Source organism: Poeciliopsis prolifica, unplaced genomic scaffold (genome assembly GCF_027474105.1).
Source record: "Poeciliopsis prolifica strain line A6 unplaced genomic scaffold, Auburn_PproV2 SCAFFOLD045, whole genome shotgun sequence".
NCBI lineage: Eukaryota > Metazoa > Chordata > Actinopteri > Cyprinodontiformes > Poeciliidae > Poeciliopsis > Poeciliopsis prolifica.
In genome coordinates, this window is record NW_026562420.1 from 814,700 (window position 1) to 833,789 (window position 19,090).

At 39.3% G+C, this 19,090-nt stretch overlaps 1 protein-coding gene across 1 annotated transcript; it reads right to left on the bottom strand.

Moving 5' to 3' along the window:
- Positions 1-3,864: 3,864 nt before the first annotated feature.
- Positions 3,865-17,230, bottom strand: gaa2 (alpha glucosidase 2). The gene is made up of 21 exons (XM_055056457.1): positions 17,085-17,230; positions 16,545-16,668; positions 15,383-15,946; positions 14,435-14,580; positions 13,168-13,333; positions 12,888-12,984; positions 11,999-12,118; positions 11,703-11,821; positions 11,282-11,413; positions 11,097-11,207; positions 9,424-9,537; positions 8,712-8,796; positions 8,506-8,623; positions 8,272-8,405; positions 7,640-7,791; positions 6,854-7,002; positions 6,627-6,768; positions 6,444-6,542; positions 6,025-6,189; positions 5,717-5,863; positions 3,865-5,441 (listed from the first exon to the last, which is right to left on the bottom strand). Exons 2-21 carry the CDS (start codon positions 16,638-16,640, stop codon positions 5,379-5,381), a joined length of 2,919 nt encoding a protein of 972 aa, XP_054912432.1. The 5' UTR covers positions 16,641-16,668; positions 17,085-17,230; the 3' UTR covers positions 3,865-5,378.
- Between the last annotated feature and the right edge of the window lie 1,860 nt (positions 17,231-19,090).

The window sequence follows — 19,090 nt, forward strand, 5'->3', positions numbered from 1 at the left end:
ACATGAATCACCAAACTCATTTAAAGCCTCTGGGACGGTGCCAGCTGTGGAGCGTTTTAAACTAAATTTAGTTTTTGTGAAGACAAGATGTGAATGTTAAGTTTCTGTTTTGTCAACCAGAGTGAAACGAAAATAAAAACAGTTCAGCTGATGGCAGAAATATTGTTTAGCCGAGTTTCAAGCTGGATGGAGTAACCAATAAAAGTTTGCTCAGGGACACATTTTACATTTATATATTATTAAGTTAAGTGTTTTTCTATCATTCATTTCCAAATGCATTCATCTCTGCGTTCATCCAACCTTATCATTATAGAGTAAAAAGTGAACACGCTTTTTTACCAACTCAACTTCAACTAAGCTTTTAATTACATATTGTCCACTGTTTATCAGTATATTGGTGGACAATATTCCAAAAGTGATTCAGAAATGAAAACATTGTAATTACAGAAAAATAAGCGACTCTAACAACTCTGTGTGTTAAAATATAATGGAAGACAGACAGAGCTGACATTTATGCAATATTAAGGACAATAGTTTTACCAGATTATTGAGCTACAATCCTTCAGACCTGAACTATTAAATCTTTTCTTCTTCACTAATTTTTCCAAATAATCACATATTTTTAAATGGACTTTTCTGATGCAACAACCTTTGGGGGAAGGTCGACAGGTACGATGTGTTGCCTAGAGCCGCAGAGTGTGACTAACTATTGCTGTGGATACAACAATGGTTTGTTCTCTGGCCTAAAAAAAGGCCTCTTTAAGAGGAATCTGACAAATGAACGCTTAGTGACAGCAAGTGGACAGAGTGAGCAATCTTTCCTTGCTGTTCGGAAAAAGTGGACGAGTGACACCGTTTCCTTTTGCTAAGATAGAAAACTTCCTACCTCTCTGAATAATAGACTATACCTGACTGCATTTGTTTTATAACTAGCATCATAATGGAGTGCATGTTAATAAAGGCAATAAATAATAATGGAAGAGCGTTGAGCGGGAGCTTCCTAAAGCAACACAGGCGTCAAATTGCAAAGTCATATTTGATGTATAGCTACAGCATTTTTATAACAACTGAAGTCAACATAGTTATTGTGTAGTAAAATGTCACTTGCACAGAAAACATGTGAAACGTTCATTTCAAAGGGTTCTTTTTAATCAGAGATGAGCCTCATCACAACACGCATTTGATTTATTACACATGCATGTACGTCATAAACGTTGGAGCCACAAAACACCTCGTGCTTTTCTACGTTCACACAGACACAACGAGCTGAAGGCGCCAGTGTGTTGTTGGCGTGAGGAATCCAACCACCAGCTAATGCAACAAAAAAAAAACATTCAGAGGAAAAAAATAGGACAGAACAATGAAACTGCTTTCAGCTTTTCTTTTATGACTCCCAAAACTCACCCACACAATAGCCACATGTCAAAAAAGATGCTTCACTTTAAGACCAACTTGAAAAGAACTTCTTTCACATGGTAACAACATCCGAGCCACAGCTGAAACAACACAAACTGTTTCTTATGGCATTAGGCCTTTTCTTGTCACATTTCATAAACGCACATCACAGGCCCAGTTGTGGACATCAACATGTCTTGTTCTTCACTTCTCTTTTCCACATGCCGTCCATGCTTACACTCCCCCACAAATACTTAATCCTCCCAAATCCAGACAGGAAATGTCCTCGTCAGTGGAGCACAATGCTTTCGACAGACCCCCTCTGCTCCTTTCTCTCTTTCTCTCCTCCCTCCTGGCTGAATGATCTATGTGCCCCCTTCAAAACGCCCATCTGGAAACATTCAGCCTGAGAAAAGTCACACGCTGCCAATAACAACATGTCTGCAGCAGGTCTAGTTTATCAGTTGTGGAGTGTACCTTAAAGCCAGCTATCAGAGGAATACGACGCCGCATTATGGCCACTGCAGATAGAAAAATAGTGAGTAAATTTCAGCCAAAAAAACCCCTAAAAGTTATAATCAATCTCAGAAATTTTCAAGAAAAAAAACCGAACTTTTTGAACTCAAATTTTCTCTTTATTTCTACAAACTTCCTGAGATTTGTTTGATGGATGTACAAATCCCCCCCCACCCCCCCCCCCCTCCACAATGAAACATGAGATGTCTGCTTTCACTTTTTAAAAGGAGCTGCGTGCATTCTGTGGTTTTGAGTCATGACTCATGAAACCTTTCGTAAAATTCTGCATCAAGTTCCCCCTCCTTTTTCTTTTAAACTCTTCCTGGTTTGATGGCATTTATTAGGCCCTGGAGAATTGTTCAGGATTTTGAAAGGAAAGCCCTGAGATGAATCCGCTCTGTGAGAAGAGGAAAGGACATGCCTAATTATCTGGAAAACGGTATCTTTGCAGCGACAAGGAGAACAATAGACAAAAGGAAAAGGTCATGAAGAGGGAAAGTGGTGAACGGTTTATCTGAGGACAGCCGAGGAAGGAAATAATGAAGAGAAAGCCATTGTATAATTTATAACCAGAACTGGCAGGGAATCAACACTGTTAATGACTGCAAGAGTGACTGTGGTGGCATATATAAAAAAAAGATAAGCATTAACAAGAATGTCCATGTCCAGATATCAGAGATAAAGCATCAATTAGATTCTAAATGAGTAAGAGTTTGACATTATCTCAAGGATTTGTGGATTTAGACTTACAAAGAAGAAACATGCAAAAAATGTCGAGGGGAAAAAAGTCAAAGAAAAAAATAAGTCAAACAATAATCAAACAAAGGGCTGCAGTGGCATAGAACTGTTGCCTTGCAGCAAGAAGGTCCTGAGTTCTGCATGGAGTTTGCATGTTCTCTCTGTGAATAGTGGGTTCTCTACGGGTACTCCGGCTTCCTCCCACAGTCCAAAACCTTGACTGTCAGGTTGATTGGTCTCTCTAAATTCTCCCTTAGTGTGAGTGTGCGTGTGCATGGTTGTGTGTCCTGTCTGTCTCTGTGCTGCCGAGCGACAGACTGGCGACCTGTTCAGGGTGACCCCGCCTCTCGCCTGCAAAGTTATCTGGAGATGGACACCAGCACCTCTTGACCCCACGAGGGACAAGGGTGTCAGAAAATGGATGGATGGAATAATCACTGGAAATTGTGCCCTCTTGTGTCAAGTTTCAGTACAGTGAAAGAACACATTCTGTTTTTCCCACAAGTGGGATAAAAATGATAGACACACACTCCATAGACAAATGGATCTCTGGTGTGATAAACCCTACACTTTCTTTTAACTTGTCCTTGAGTTTGCAAGAAAAACAGCTATTGATGTGTAAATTAAAATTAAAGTCATTTTCTGCTAGTGTCAAAAAAACAACACAATTTTACAATTGTGGCGTTTCCATTAAATGAGGAAAGAAATTAAAGTCCTGCATGGATAAGTTTGCTCATGAGATAAATTAATAATTCAGCCATGGTGCTAGTGCTCATCATCTATCAGCCAATCAGAGGAGACGTCAGTAACAAGCCCCTTATACTTGGGTGCGACAACATGTGCGGCATTCTGGGGGAAATGATAGTCGGCTATTTTACAGAAAAGCTATTTATTCAACATGTTGGAATAACAAAAGTTTTTACGACCTGTGAATAGTTGCACATTGTATGAAACCCCCCTCCCCAAAAAACAATCAATCGATTTCCTACTACAACTTCTTTGTCGTTTCCACCAGTAGTAATATTTGGTTGCTCATGTGACCCGTGTAATGTGAAAAAGTTTTGCAAAATGCATCTATAGTGATACTGCTGAAAAATTACCTCATGAAGATTGGAATGTCAATAAAGATGTGTGCAAATGTTCCAATACATTTACATTGATACGTAAAACACCAGACGCACGCAATAAATCACACAAGTACATTTTTACCACAGCAGATTTTAAAATAAAATTTATTAAAACAAATGGCTGCTTATTGACATTACTTGTGAAGTAAATGGGAAAAAAACATAAATTTTCTTCACCTTGAATTGTTCTTTTGACCTGCTGTTCCACACAAACATAATGTTTTGTTCAAAGGAAACTTTTTTTTTTTAGTCCAAACATCTATTCATCCAAAAAAAACTAATAGTCTAATAATGCATTTTCTAAATCAAATGCAAGAAAAGAATTCAAATGACAATCCATGTCAAACCCCTCCACATTAAGAAACGCCTTGACAGAATAAATTCATACAATTATTTCCGAAAGAAAAAAGCAGTCATTTGAAGCTAAAGCAAGAGTTCCATTTGTTTTTGATCTTTTACGGCTTTTTCAGTTTAAAATTTTCTGGTTTCTGAGAAGAGAAAGGAAATGGCAACAAAACAATTTCATAAAATGCTTGTAACTGACGCCGTTACATTACAAAACCAAAACACAGAAACGTGAGAACAAAACTCAGACTAGCATCAAAGTCACTGAAATGTCAATCAGCGTCGCTGGATTTGAATCTGAATCGAACTGCATCCAGTCAAGACAAAATATTTTTCTAAACGTCTTTCTGCTTGACCGCACTCCGGCCTCTAGAGCGGGAAACTTGCTTATGACAAGCAGTAAAAACTAATAAAACTTCTAACAAAAGAAAAAAAAACATTCATTATAAGGCACCTCCTTCCTTTAAAATACTGCATCAACAACAGTGCAAAAAAAAAAAAATCTTCATGAAACTTAATTTGCACTGAAAATCTTAAAACTATAAGGAAGATGATCCTCCTGTCTTTATTGCACATTTCGTTCCTAAAAGGTTCCTCTTAGTTGAGATTGAGCTTTAATTTAGAATAGTTTTAATAATAAAAGCAGTGTTCACAAACTACAGTTTGTAGATCGGTGTTAGTGTGTAAAACATGAAGACTTTTTGGGCTAAAACTTTTTCTAAACAAAGCGCACCTTACTTCACTTCCAATTCATTTCGACTCCGACTGATCACAAAAAATTGTTTGTTTTTTTGGATCGGCGAATCCCAAATTTTTGGTTTCTGACTTCATACAATTCTGTGAAAAGCATAAATATAGCAGAAACAGCCTCATTTAATGTTAGGTTTTTTCTTTTCATCTATTTGTGAAAAGTTTTTAAATCTATTCTGACAATGATAGTAAATTATGACACGTGCAATCATTTCCGAGATCCCCAAATTCTGTTTTATAATCCAAAGTTGGGGGTCTGACCTGAACTGTTGGGACCACATCCAAAAAACAGGCTGGTTATGTTTGAAAAGACTGCCCTCCAGTGGCTGATCCTCAGAGCTGGGCGAATCGTCTACGAGCAAAAATCAATCCCATGCTTTAAAAGTTAGCTCACAGTGTCACAGTTACAGGCAAGTTTAAGTTTTGTTTTTCATATATATATATCCAGTGTCTTGGATTTAAAAAGATAAAACAGTACTGTGTGAAATAAAACCCTGGATCTGATTGTTACATCCAGCTGATGGTGAGGTTCTGGGTGAGTCTGAGGCCCAGGCTCGCTACCGATAAGACCTGCAGTGGGGAAATGAGAACAAAGATAAATACGTTAGTTATACAAGAAAAATAACTCAAAACAGGATTTCAAGTCAAAAAGAGCGTGTATTATTTTAAGAAACTCGTCAATCTGTGAAGTGTGTTCCATTGTTTTGCGAGCTTAGTTTAATTTGAGCATATTTACTTGAAATTTATCGACTGGTTGAAATGGTTTCTAAAGTAAATTGAGAATCTAATCAGGATCATAAATGAGAATGCCTCAACGTGACCTTCCCCGTGACCCCCGAGTTCACCTGGTTGTCTCTGTAGATGAACGGAAACTCCTGGGAATTCACCAGCACCTTGCTCGGCTTCTGCTTCACCCCGTAGAACGAGGCCGAGTCGATGCTGAGGCGCGAGCCTTCCTGGTCGCTGTGAAGCACGCTGGACATCATCGTGTTCTAGAAAACGAGATCAACCGCAACTAAGACTCACTGCAGCCGGTTCCCTTCCTTTAAATCAAACCTGGACTCCTTGTCAATCTCTTGCCAAATAAAACTCCTGACAAAGTGGGACCAGATGAAGCAAGGTTAGACCAGAGCGGCAGACAAACTCTTTGCACCTGGGAGACGTTGAACACAACGTATGTGTACTGGCCCGTCTCGTAGGCGTCGATGGTTTCGCCGTCGTCCCAGAACAGATCGCCGCTGGCCGATCCCTCGTCAGACAGAGCAGAGACCAGGTGCAGCGGCTGACCGCTGCTGATCCACAGCGTCACGTTGGGCTCCTGAACAGAAGATCCAAACAGAAACAACGGAAATATGATCAGAGGAAGGTTTCTCCAACGTTCTCACATGGCTATAGACAGATGGATGAACAGACATGCAAACAGAACAATGGACTGACAAATAAAGTCTGGTTCCACTAATCTAGTCTGTTCTGTCAAAGTGAAACACTAATTATCAACAAATATCAGAATATTTGTACTTCCAGTCCCTAAATGGTGAGGAAAACACAATGAGTCCAACTAAAGTGCCACACCTGTGTTGGAATAATGGAGCCCTGACGCAGATGCAGGTTGATTTTATCCATTGGTGTGATGAGGCGAAGTTCTTCCCCTTTGCTGCTCACAGAATCGCCCTGGGAAGGAAAACAGGAAGAGGAGGTGAGTTATCACCCTTTATGTAATCACTGTTTACTTTTGTTTATGATAAGCAGACTTACGGTGTAGTAGTCATACCACAGGCCTTCTGGGAAATACCCGTCCACATAGTCCACTCTAGGCTCCAACACTGGAGTCACCAATAAGCTCCTCCCCCAGAGAAACTGACTGTCGATGCCGTAAGTTTTTACATCTTTGGGAAACCTGGTGGTTGCACAGGGCCACAGGTCAATCAGAGGTCAGGTCAAAGGTAAAATAAATATTAAGAAAAGCGAAAAGTTGTCCTCACTCAAACATGAGCGGCCGAGCTACAGTGTGCCCTTTAACGTGAGCGTGATGAAAGAGGGTGTAGAGGAACGGGAAGAAGGAGTAGCGCAGCAGCAGAGCCTGTTTCATGGCCGTACGGGCCGACGGGCTGAAAGCGGTCGGATCCTGAGGCTGAGAAACAACAAAACTTTTGTCACTTTTATATTTGACATACATTTGTCACTTTTACAAAATAATTTTAAAAAATACATATATAATTATAGAAACAAAGAAAGTAAAGGAAAAATAAAGAAATGCAAAAAAAAAAAACAGGAAAAAAGAGAGAAATGAGGAAAACAAAGACGAAAAAACGAATAGAGAAATAAACAGAAAAACAAAGAATGAAAAAAAATAAAACAAAAAGAGAAAGAGAGAAGCAGACAGTGTTTTTTTCCACTGTTTCTCATATTGCGTCATCAGCAGCCTCAGCTAGTTAAAACTTTATTAGATGGGTAAGTAAACACAGCCAGTGGATGCCAACAATGCCAACAACTAGAAGTAACTCGAGCGGATCACGATGTACTTCCTCATTCTACAGACTGAGTTGAAGGTCATCTGTCGTTTTGACCGACACGCTTTTTTTTTCTCTATCTGAAATCAAAACTTTGCTTTCGTTACATAGCAATAAACGCAGCCTGTTAAACTAATTTATTGTTCAATTTAATAACTGAAATATTATCTGCAGCATTGAGTGTTAAAATTCTGTTTAGACATTCGTCATTTTACACCCAATTTTCACCGAAGCAAAACCAGCTTCGTTCATTCTTACGTTCATGTCAAGGGAGTTGTGGTTTCGTGCGAAGGGATAAAAAGCTCCCAGCTGAGTCCAGCGGACACACAGCTCCTCCTGCGGCTCCTCGCTGAAGCCGCAGATGTCTGCTCCCACCAACGGGATGCCCAGAAGGTTAAAGGTCAGCATACCTGGAAATGAAGGGAGAAACAAAAATAAGGACAAGAAGAATAACAAAGAGTGCGTGTGGAATTTAGTGCCATCTGGTGGTATATAGATATATATATAATTTTAGGAAATTTCTGAGTTTCAAAAGTCAAAAACATTTAGATTTTCAAAGCTCAGAAATTTTCACCATCTTTTTAGTAAATTTCTGATTTCTTTCTACAAAATCTCTCACTTTTCAAGCTCAAAAACAATCCAAGCTTTTTCCTAGAACACCTCTAAGATTCATCACAAAATTTTTGAATTTTTTGGTGGACATTCACTCCTTTTTAAAAAATAATCTTTATATCGGCAATGCCCCTACTACATCGTTTGAAGAAAAAATTAACTTCCGCTTTAAATATTCACCAGAAATCCTGCAGCACCACAGCTGATGGTGAAGGCGAGGGAGACGTTTACGGCAACGCATCACGATACTCTTGTAAATGTAAGGGAATGTGACTTGCCTGCTATGGAGGTGTAAAGATCCTTCCAGTGGCTCCTGTTGTCTCCCAGCCAGTGACCTGAATACGAGCCGTGACTGGGGAACGTGGAGCGCGAGATCACAAACGGTCTCTTCGCTAAAATCCTCTTCAGAGCACTGAATGAAACGCAAAACAAAGAAAATAAAACATAAAGAGAAGAAAACGTGTATGTGTAACTTCACACTAACGTCCATGCTCCGATTCTAAAGTCCAGACCTTGCAGTGGCTTTAGCTTCCATGAGTCCATAGAGACTGTGCAGGTTATAATGCGTTGACAGTTTCTGCTGTGCAGAGGCGCATACAGTTTTAGATCGGAGCAAACCTCCCAGCACACCTGAAACAACAAAGAACACGACACAGGTTGCATGACGGCGTATGGACGGATCATACGTTGGAGGACGTTTCGGTTTGTCGTCGTCTACCAGGCGTGTACGGAGGATTTTCCAGACTGTTTGACGGACAGCCGACAGTGGATCCATCCAGGAAGTTTGACGGCTCGTTCATGTCCTAAAGCAAAACAAAAACAGTATAAAAAAAAAATAATTAAAAAAAAAACGTTTAGTCACAACAGAACCTCAGAATTTTTCAGATTTTATTGGGATTCTCTACAACAGAGTAGGGCTGTAACTAATTATTATTTTAGTAATCGATTGTTCTGACGATTAATCAGATTAAAACAGTGACGCAATCTGCAGATTTTTTTTTATTTAACCACTTACGCTGATTTTACAGAATATCAAAAATCTGTTTCAAAAATGCAAATGGACAAATAACTCAAGAAAAAAAAAAAACATTTTAATTCCTAAAATGCAATAACGTTCTATCCCTTTAGTGTACGCGTGATTGTTCAAGACTAAGCATGCATCTGCAGCTGAAATAATAATTTCTAACAACGTGAGAACCTCAGCTCTTTCTGATAGACTTAACATCAATACAGTGCAGGCCGATCTGTGGATTATTTTTTGCATCAACCAATTAATAGTTCGGTAGAAGAAGATGCTTACAAGGAGCAAATGGCCTTTGCTAAAACATTACAAAACATGAACAAGTTCAAAAGGTATAACTGCAAACCCAAGGCACCGACTAATAAAATATTTCAATTTAAAATGATATATATTTGGTTGTTTTACTTACAATCCACAATCCATCAAATGGCACCTTCTCATGAAACCTCTGCAGGTTTTCATACCACCACTCATGCGTCGCCTCATCGGAGAAGTCTGGAAATGCCGTCAGACCAGGCCACACCTACACGGAAAACAGAGAAGAAGAAACATCTGTAGGGATAAAAAACAACAACAAAAAAACAAACACAATAAAAAATCACTCCTACCAGGCCACAGCTAAGAAAACAAGCAAGTATTAAACACACTTCACTGAGCCCACGTTTCCGTTTTTAAAACTCTTCTGCTATTGGTCTGATGTAATTATTTGAACCCTTTTTAAACACTCGTGACTGGACTAAAGATACTCTGGGAGTTATGCAAGCTCAAAGTCACGGCCTCGGTTCACAAATGTATGACAGCAGCGCAGCATATTGACGCAGCAGTATCAGTGGGTCAATGCTGTGATCTCAAACAACCGCATGGAATAAATATTCCAAATGCATTCCTGTCCTGCATGTTGATAATATATTTAACCAGTTGAACAAACTGTAACTCTCCTTACTCTATACACTTAGTGGAATAGATGCTGAAGCGTGAGGACAGTTGTGGTGAAATGAAACTGTAAATAATAAACTAAAAAAAAAGTCAGGAAGAATCTGGAACAACTAATCTAAACTTCCAGCACCAGTATCGCTGGTTGCATGTTTTCCCAATAATCCAGTCAACCTAAATCTAATATACTAATTATTATCTACAGGAGAGTACATGTTATTCATTACAGTTGACCTGATGAGTCTGAGCTTTATCGTTCTGAATGTGGAAACTTTGAGAAACATTCGTCTTGTTCTACTAAAGAGGCAGCATGATGCATCTTCCAGGCACATGACACCACTTTAAAGCACAATCAAGTATCAGTCATGTTTTATTTGATATAAAATGTGATTTTATATCAAACTAGATTTGATATAAAATGCTGTGTATATTAGATATACACAGCATTTTATATCAAATCTGATTAAATAAAATTTTGCTTCATTATTAACGCTTTGAAACTTGGCTGTCACTTTAAGAACCTCCTTTCTGAAAATCTGCTTTCATAAAAGGCACAACATGGCTCCTTCACCAGCGTTTCACTGAGCAGTGGCTCCTATAATGAGCTCAGCAGATGTTCAGTTCCACCAGATGTTTGCCAATTGCTGCTGGCTAGTCTGAAGGAGCAGAGAGGGGCAGTACTTGGAAAATGCGATGGTCGGAAACTGCGGCTCTGCGGAGGAGCTTCGTCCTCGAAGGCGGAGCTAGGTCCCCCCAGGCGTTTTGCACAGCTGAATGGTTGCCATGGGGAGATTAAAGGATTTCTCAAACATGAAAGAATCAAGGCAACACTGCAGGTGTGTTTTAGGTGAGGAAATAACATAACATGATGTTTAGCTCGAAAAGTTTATTTTACATAATACTGCCCCTTTAAACAAACACCTCTCATCGAGCCTTGTATTTAAAATTGATGCTGCTGTCCAAAAGTCTGGCGCACCTAAATCTAATCTGGGAGGAACAGCTATCACTGCATTAAACCGCGGCTCTAAACCTCCAGCTGCAGCGACAGCTTCTTAACTTGCAGAAACAGTCCGAGCCTGTGATCGAGTCTTGTGAAAACCAGGACTGGAGACGTGACCAGCTGATGTCGTAAAGCAGCTCCTCTCTCACCTTCCCGATTAGCGTCTTCCCTTCAGCATCCTTGATGAAGACTCCTCTCTTCAGTCCCTCGTCGAAGGGCCAGTAGGAGCCCTCCGGCTGTGTGCTGCTGATCCCTGGGTCCTGCAGGCGGGACAAGAACCCGGTTAGACGCACGCTTCCAATCGCATCCACGGCGAATGAGCGCTTCTACGGACCAGTATCATGACGTAGGTCTGGTTGTGAGCGTGCAGGTCCTGCACCAAGTCCGGAAGGGTGTTGAAGTTCGTCGGGTCAAAGGTGAAGTCTTTGGCTTGGTCCATGTAGTCGATGTCATTCCACTGGACGTCCTGGAAACAGACAGTCGTTATGAATAATATACGACTGGTGATTATGTGTCCAATGCACCATAACCAGCTGTTTTGGATTGTTATGCTGGTGACCCAACAAGACATTTTTAATGTCTTTTTTTAAAAGGTCTTTATTCAAAATGACCTAGTGATTCAGTGATTGTTTTGTTTATATAAATAAACACACAAACAAGTGTTTCTGGCTTGTGTTTGAGAATTATGTAACAATTCATATCATCATTTCAACAAGAACAGCAAAAAGGGATGACTGATACTAATGAATATTCACCTGCGGTATCCCATAATTCCTCATTCTCTTGACAACTTCCCAGGTGGCATTGCTTGTCTTGTAACCCCAGCGACAGAGGTGGTACCCTAAGGCCCAGTAGACTGGCATGGCTGGCTGTCCTGTGAGAAAATCAGTTGGAAGGAAGAAATATCAGAAAAAAAAGCACATCTCAAAGTGATACGTTTCACCACTTCTGTCTGTTTTTGTCAGTTGTTCCGTCTTTTTCTCTCAGTGTTCAAGACGACCGGCTACGAGTCGTTTCAATCATGCGTCTTCATCACAGTACTCTGACTGACCTATGACCTCCACATACTGCTGAACGACCGAACCAGGATCCGAACCGAGGAACACGTAGAAGTCCAGGATTCCTCCGATGGTACGCCAGGTCAGGGCGGGGCCCGGCTGGAGGGCCACATCTGATCAAACACAAAAGAAAGCAGCTTGAAAGTGAAAACAAAGCCTTCATTTACAAATCCACAGCAAACCTGACAAGAGCTGCAGCTGCACAGTCATAACCTCAAAATGTTTTATGTAACATCACAGCTAACTACTTAGTGGTCTTGAAATGGATACAAAAGTAATTTAAAACAGTTCATTTAAATTTCCACACATGTTGGCATTTAATAAAACATTTCCAGTGACCAAATAGGGTTGTGTCAGCAGATATTTGAGCTTTGATCACGAGTGAATTAGAAAAGAACAGCTCAAATCCATCGATATAAAAGTCCAACATGTATTATTATTATTTTTATTATTAGCCATTCCTAATAATAAGATTTGTGCACCAACATATCAACATGGAACCGGTAGAATTTTTTTCCCCATGAAACGTAATATTTGAAATAATCTAATTATTACTCTCTCTGAGTAATGGCTCATATTTAGAGCCAGAAGAGGAAGACATAAAAAAAAAATAAATCTGCCTGAAAAACAATTTGAATCATTTTTCAATTTATGTCTGCTTTGCAGTAATTGAAATGATCCCGAACAAGTCAAATTTAGAGGCGGTGCTCTTTAACAACACTGGGAAGTTGAGGTTGAATCACATGAAAACCAAACTTCCGCTTTTCTAGGATTTCTTCGTTTTGTCAGCAGGTCTTATTCACACTGTTGCAAAACTCTGTGTTCTTCGCCCCTTTGTGTACAGTAACTAGCACTGTAGGTCTTATTGTCGGCATGTCTGACCCATGGCGTTGCTGTTCAGCAGGAAGAAGCCGTGTGCATCCCCACTGTGCTCCATCGCCAGATAAAACGGATGAACCCCGTAGAGGTTCGTCCGTTCCTACAAACCAGGAAAAAAAAAACAACAACTTCAGCTTCATCAGTTAGATCAGAGCCAAACTCAAACAGGCCCTGTTAGAAAAATAAAACGAGGGCCGTAAAGCATCATCTGCGTTACCTTGACCAAAGGCTAGGCTGTCGTAGCGACGAGAAACGCAAGCAAAGCAACGATGAGCGTGTTTACCGTGGGAGGAACATCTCTGGCCCACATGGTGAGCGTGTTCCACTGGACGTCGTGCAGAAAGGTGGAGCGGTGTTCACCCAGGCCATAGATGAACTGACTGGGCAGGGCGGAGGAGAACTGGAGGAACTGATCAGCGTAGAAGAGCGGCGCCACTGTGGTGTTCAGGCTGATGGGGGAGGAAGACAAAAAAAACACCAACAAAAACTCATCAATCCGTGGAGATTGATTTTAATGGAAGATTATAACAGGGACTTTGTAGCAGGAGTTGCAACCAACAATTATTTTAGTAATCGATTAATCACTTACTCTGATGATCAATACACTTTTTAAAAATGGCACATTCTATAGAGCCTTCATTTAAAATATTTTATGCAATATTATTATTAATAATAATAAAAACATTTACATAAGAAAATAAAAATTTTTGCATAAAATGCAATAATGTGGCATTTCTTCAGGAAATCTGAACTAGTCACTAAAACTGGGCCACCTGAGGAGTTTTGGGGGAGACATATTTACAGATGGATGTGTTTTTATCTTAAATACTAAATGGATATATTTTTTGTACAGTTTCGCCTTAATTACTGCTCTGAACATGTTGGGGGGTGGGGTGAGTTCAGCAAATGACCTTTATTTTAGTCTTTATAGCCCAGCATTTTTTGACTCATCATAAATGAACTAACCATGTTAGTTGATCATTAATTTTATATTTTATTATTCTTTCAGCCCTACTTGAAACAACGTCAAGCAGAATATGAGCATGAGACGTGACAGCGGTGCTTCAATGGTGCATTCATGTACATCTCGAACACTGAAACATATCAAAACTTTAATTTTAAAAAATGGTAAAAAACCTAAGTGTCTAAACTGTTTGTATTGTTGAATGTCTGCACAATGTTATTTAAAAAATCCTAAACATTTATTGTTGCAATGTCCATGAAGTCAGTGGTTAGACCAACACTCTAGATTGAAACAAACCAAAATTGCATCCTGGATTTAAAACTGATGCAAGGACTGAACTGAACTGTAATTTTTTTTTTCTTATTCTAGGGCTGCTACCCATGTAAGTTGTTCCAAACAAGAGATAAGAAAAAAAAGGATCTTTCAAAAACAGAAACTCTTCTGTTCACTTAGCAGTCTTCTTATCTTCTCAGCACAAGGACAGATAGTGAAGGGAATTGATGATGACCGAGCAAATCAGAGGTGATGACAAATAAAAAAAAAGAAGAACAAAAGAAAAACTGTAACATCTTAAGGTCACACTCACAGCACGGTTCCTGTAGACTTCCTCTTCACCACGAGACCAAAAGGCTGCTTTGAAAGCTCAACGACGTAATCTGGGTTTTCTGCTTTCTTGGTGGCAGTGGGGACAGAGAGAGGGACCTCAAAGCGTGAACTGGAGGGGTCTGTTATCTGCAATTCAGTAAAAAGTGAAAAAAGTTAGTAGAAAATATACTGACTCTTCATTCTTGCAGGCAGAGCATCTAATTGGCACAGATGGTGCAGTGGAGACATAGTTAGTTTGGATTTTTTACACTGAGGTTATGTTACATTAATGTTGATTGTAGTTCTTTTACTTCGTCTGATTCATCTAACTAAGCTATTTAATGCAATTGACAAACACTTACATCACTTTTAGTGGATATTAAGCTGTTGCTAGCTGTCTTAACTTGCTGGTTATCTTAACTTGCTGGTTATCTTAACTTGCTGGTTATCTTAACTTGCTGGCCCCCATCAGCCGTTTTTGTGTTGTGACGCTCGTGGCACAACATTTTTTGACTCGTCATAAATGAATTCAGGTCAGCTGCTATTAGCTGGAGATCAAGTCACATGTTACAGTATCATGAAAGGGGTTTTATCTACTTTAAGCTGGTTATCTTCCTACATAAGACACAGGTGCAGTAGCATCACAGGGCACTGTTCAAACTTTGAACCGTCTTTGCAACCTCTTTTAGATAAATGGTGAGTAAGTATCAATCCACGTGATACAGATAAAGAACAAAGTAAACACATTTTGTTGTTAAGAAACATCTAAGGTTTGCCAAGTTCAGCATTTCCTTTCTCTCTTCAAACCGTGCCTTCATAAAACCAACCATGACCCAAAAACTTCTCAGGAAATTCTCCAGAACAAAGATCCCTAGATCTGCTACGACATGTTCTACTGCCCAGGAAGCACCGAGCAGGTCTGGAAGACTAAAACCTCTCCTTTACTCACCCTGACACGCAGGCGTCTGTCCGTTTCATGCCTTATCTCCATCTCCAGAGTGAGGATGTCTCCAGGGTAGTAAGTCTTCACGTCTTTTACCAAGGTACCTTTGAGTCCCATCGACGTGTCTTTCGACGACACCAAAGAGTATGAGGGAAAGTCAGGGGGATAGAAACACCAAGGGATACCATTTTTCCTAGATCTGCCTCTAGTTGAACCAGAAGCAGGGATGAAGCAGCAGCTCCTGGCCTCGCACAGCTCCCGGGTCACAACCACCGCTTTCTCGGGGTAGCAATCGAACCGCCACGCCTCTGGGATAGCACCGCAAGCTTTGGAACGCGCCGCGGTCGCCGTGTCGTTTACGTCCGCTTGTAACCCGGGGCCTAGAGCCTGCCCAGGCGCTGGCGGCGGCGGCCTGTGCGCCTGGCCGGATGTGGTGCGCAGCCAGTATATGGTGTGCAGCAGCCAGCCCCCGAACAGGACCAGCATCAGGCTGCCGAGCACCAGCACAGCTTTGGTGATTGAGCATGACAGCCTTCTGGGGAGCAGAGAGATGCCATCTGGCTGTGGCACCTGAGAAGGAAATAAATTAATGCAGTGGCTTGTTGTTGCGGTTTCTCAGTTTGGGTTTTTCCCTTTCCTCAGGTTTGGAGGCAGACTTCAAGGATGACGACTTCTGTTCTCTATACTTTGTTCTCTCCTCTACTCCTATAGCCTTTACTTTTTAACCCATTTCCTACCTTTCTTGCTTTCTTCCTCCTCTCTTTACCCACTGCATTTGAAATAAGCCCAAATAAATTTCTAGTTAAGTTTAAATATCTAAATCAAGTGGAACATCTTGGTAAAAGCTGTAAAGCTCCACTCGTGACAGTAGATCTGTTGGGCCTCGAATTAATACTCGGACAACAGCTCTGAATGACAAAAGTTATAAAAAAATTAAATTACTACACTAAGCTGTCATTTAAAATGATGATTGTTTGTACAATATCCCAGGTAACACCTGCCCCTTAAAAATCCAGATTTGCAAACAGAAATCGTTTACGTGTAGATAAACAACAAAGAAAGAAACCAACTTCTGCTGTCTGAGTTTCCATTTAATAAGAGAGGAAAACAATCAAATAATCACAAAAATACAAAATAATAATAATAATAATAATAATAATTAACTCACGGCCACATCTTCTTGAGCTGGACGATGATGGTCTTCTGATAAAAGTGCACCAGAAAACTGAACGTTTTCTGGATTCAGCTTCTTGTAGGACACCATGGTAATGATGTTAGTCTGTCACACAGAGCTGGACAAAAACAAACCCCTTCAGGATGATCCGATACAACCACCACAAACCAAGCACTGCTGAAAACCCGACTCATTTATACATATTTATTTACAACTGAACCCTTTCTTGTGATTAACAACTAGCATAATGTGATGAGCGAAACCAAACGATGAAATGCCTTCAGGTTCTGTGTATACTAGCAGCTGTTGTTGTGGAGGTTTAACGACAACAAGGAGAAACGTCGCCTCCGTTGCTAACACTGATAGCAACATGTATGTTCAAGCACCACCGCTGTAAATGCAGCAAATAGACCAAAGTGCGCTGATATGTAGCATTCGGTGTATTTTGATGTTGGCTAACTTCAGCAGCAGGAATCAGCTTTAGCTAACATTGTGGCTTTAGCTGGAAGAAGCGTCACGTTGTTGGGCTCTTACCTGAACTTCGAACTTCTCAGGCACAAAATACAGCAGCCAAAGCGGCTTCTGCTTTAAACTAATGTCGGCATTACAAAGTGTTTACCCGCACTCACGGACTCGTCCCCTGTCTGCATGTTGCACGTCTGTTTATCTGGAAGCTGCATTCAACAGCCCTCGGAATATTTCCAACTTCCGGTTTACGGTTTGTAAATTGTAAATTGTTTTTATAAATTTTAAAATCTATCTATCTATCTATCTAGCTTATTATACATTCATATATATATATATATATATTTATATATATATATATATATATATATATATATATGAATGTATATATATATATACATATATAGAAAACAGTATATATATATATATATAATAAGATATATATTATACATATATATCTTATTATATATGTATAATAAGATATATATCTATCTTATTATACATTCATATATATATATATATATATATATATATATATATATATATATATATATATATATATATATATATATATATATATATATATATATGTGGTGAGGAACAGTTCATAATTTTAAAAGGAATTTTATGCTTATAAAAAATGTTTTATGCAGCTCGTCGTGGCGTTTTAAGACCGCGGTGCGTTCATGTGCAACTTGTACACCACATAATCTTTATTAAAATAAAGATTTGAACAATAATTAAATAATTATTTTTTAATTTGTGTTAAAATAGCCCCAAAATAATTATTGATTATTATTATTATTGTTATTATACTATCACTACTACTACAACTATCTAATGTATTTGTCAATGAGCAGCTTTTTAATAAGTCAACAAAGTTCAACAAAAACGACAAGTAAGTGGTTTTGAGATTACAAAGAAAACCCAGAATACAAAATAGTAAATGACATGTTCTCACCCTGCAAACCTGCCAAAAAATTTGAAATTTCTCAATATGTCCAAAATGACTAAGTGTTTGTGGGAGTATTTTTAACTCTTTCATCCGAGTCATTTACACTGGACTGCAGTCCTTTGCACACAGTCAAACAGGAGCACAACACAATGTTAAATACTTTTATTGTAAGGCAACACATCTGATACAGCTACATCAGTAAATATATCCACCATCAACACAGCATAAAAATCATTTCCTCTTTGGATAACGCGTCCTTTTGGTGATAGTATTCTGTTTATGGTTGGTTGGCTGTTTTGATAGACGCAAATCAACATTACAGAGCAAATTTGAAGCATTTCACAAAATTGTTTCACTATTAGAAGGAGTATGTGACACACAGGACAATCTTTAGTCTTCGTAACACAAACGTATCTGGATTCTTGGACTGTTTAATCAATTCGGAGCTGATAATAGATGCGCCCTCTCAGTGATGTTTCATCACTTTAAAGGCACACGTAATGATGACGCAGTTTCTTATTCACAAAGGATTTCTTAAATAATCAAGAATAAAAGAATACGTTTCATGTCCCATACGCAATTTGGTCCTTATTGTGTTGAAAACATTCAAGCATATTCCTTTTAAAAACAAAATGTAAAAAGTTGACTCAGTTTTCATTTTAAAAACAAAATGAGTTAATGTATACTGGAAGACCCAATAAAAATACTTATCTGTTCCATGTTCACATTCAAAATTATCAATAAGACGAGCATTGTTCGGACAAAGTGGAATCACCGACAACTCTAAACACAAGAAAACAGTAAATTAGAATAATTGAGACTTTGTGTCTTTGTGTTTGCAGTGAGAGCTGATTTTGAGCGCGTTAGTTGTCGAAAATTACAGACATGTTCAAAATAATATCAGTTCAACATCGCACGTATGTTGCTAATTTGATCCAATTAAATCATTAATTCAAAGTGAGCCAACACATGTTGGTAGTAGAAGGACAATCCCTATGAACCAAACACCAGGCTTGGAATAAAAAGCTGACTGGAGTGGCGAAAGTTCGTAAAGAAGTGAAAAAGGAAAACTAGAGCCTAACAGTACAACACAGTGCTGGTTTTCCATGCACTATTAGGG

Excerpts from the sequence above, each read along its gene's own strand:
- gaa2 (XM_055056457.1), bottom strand. The coding sequence starts at position 16,640 with ATGGTGTCCTACAAGAAGCTGAATCCAGAAAACGTTCAGTTTTCTGGT. Across the intron at positions 14,581-15,382 it reads ACAGACGCCTGCGTGTCAGG|ATAACAGACCCCTCCAGTTC; the intron begins GTGAGTAAAGGA and ends ACTGAATTGCAG. Across the intron at positions 8,797-9,423 it reads CATTTGATGGATTGTGGATT|GACATGAACGAGCCGTCAAA; the intron begins GTAAGTAAAACA and ends GTTTTGCTTTAG.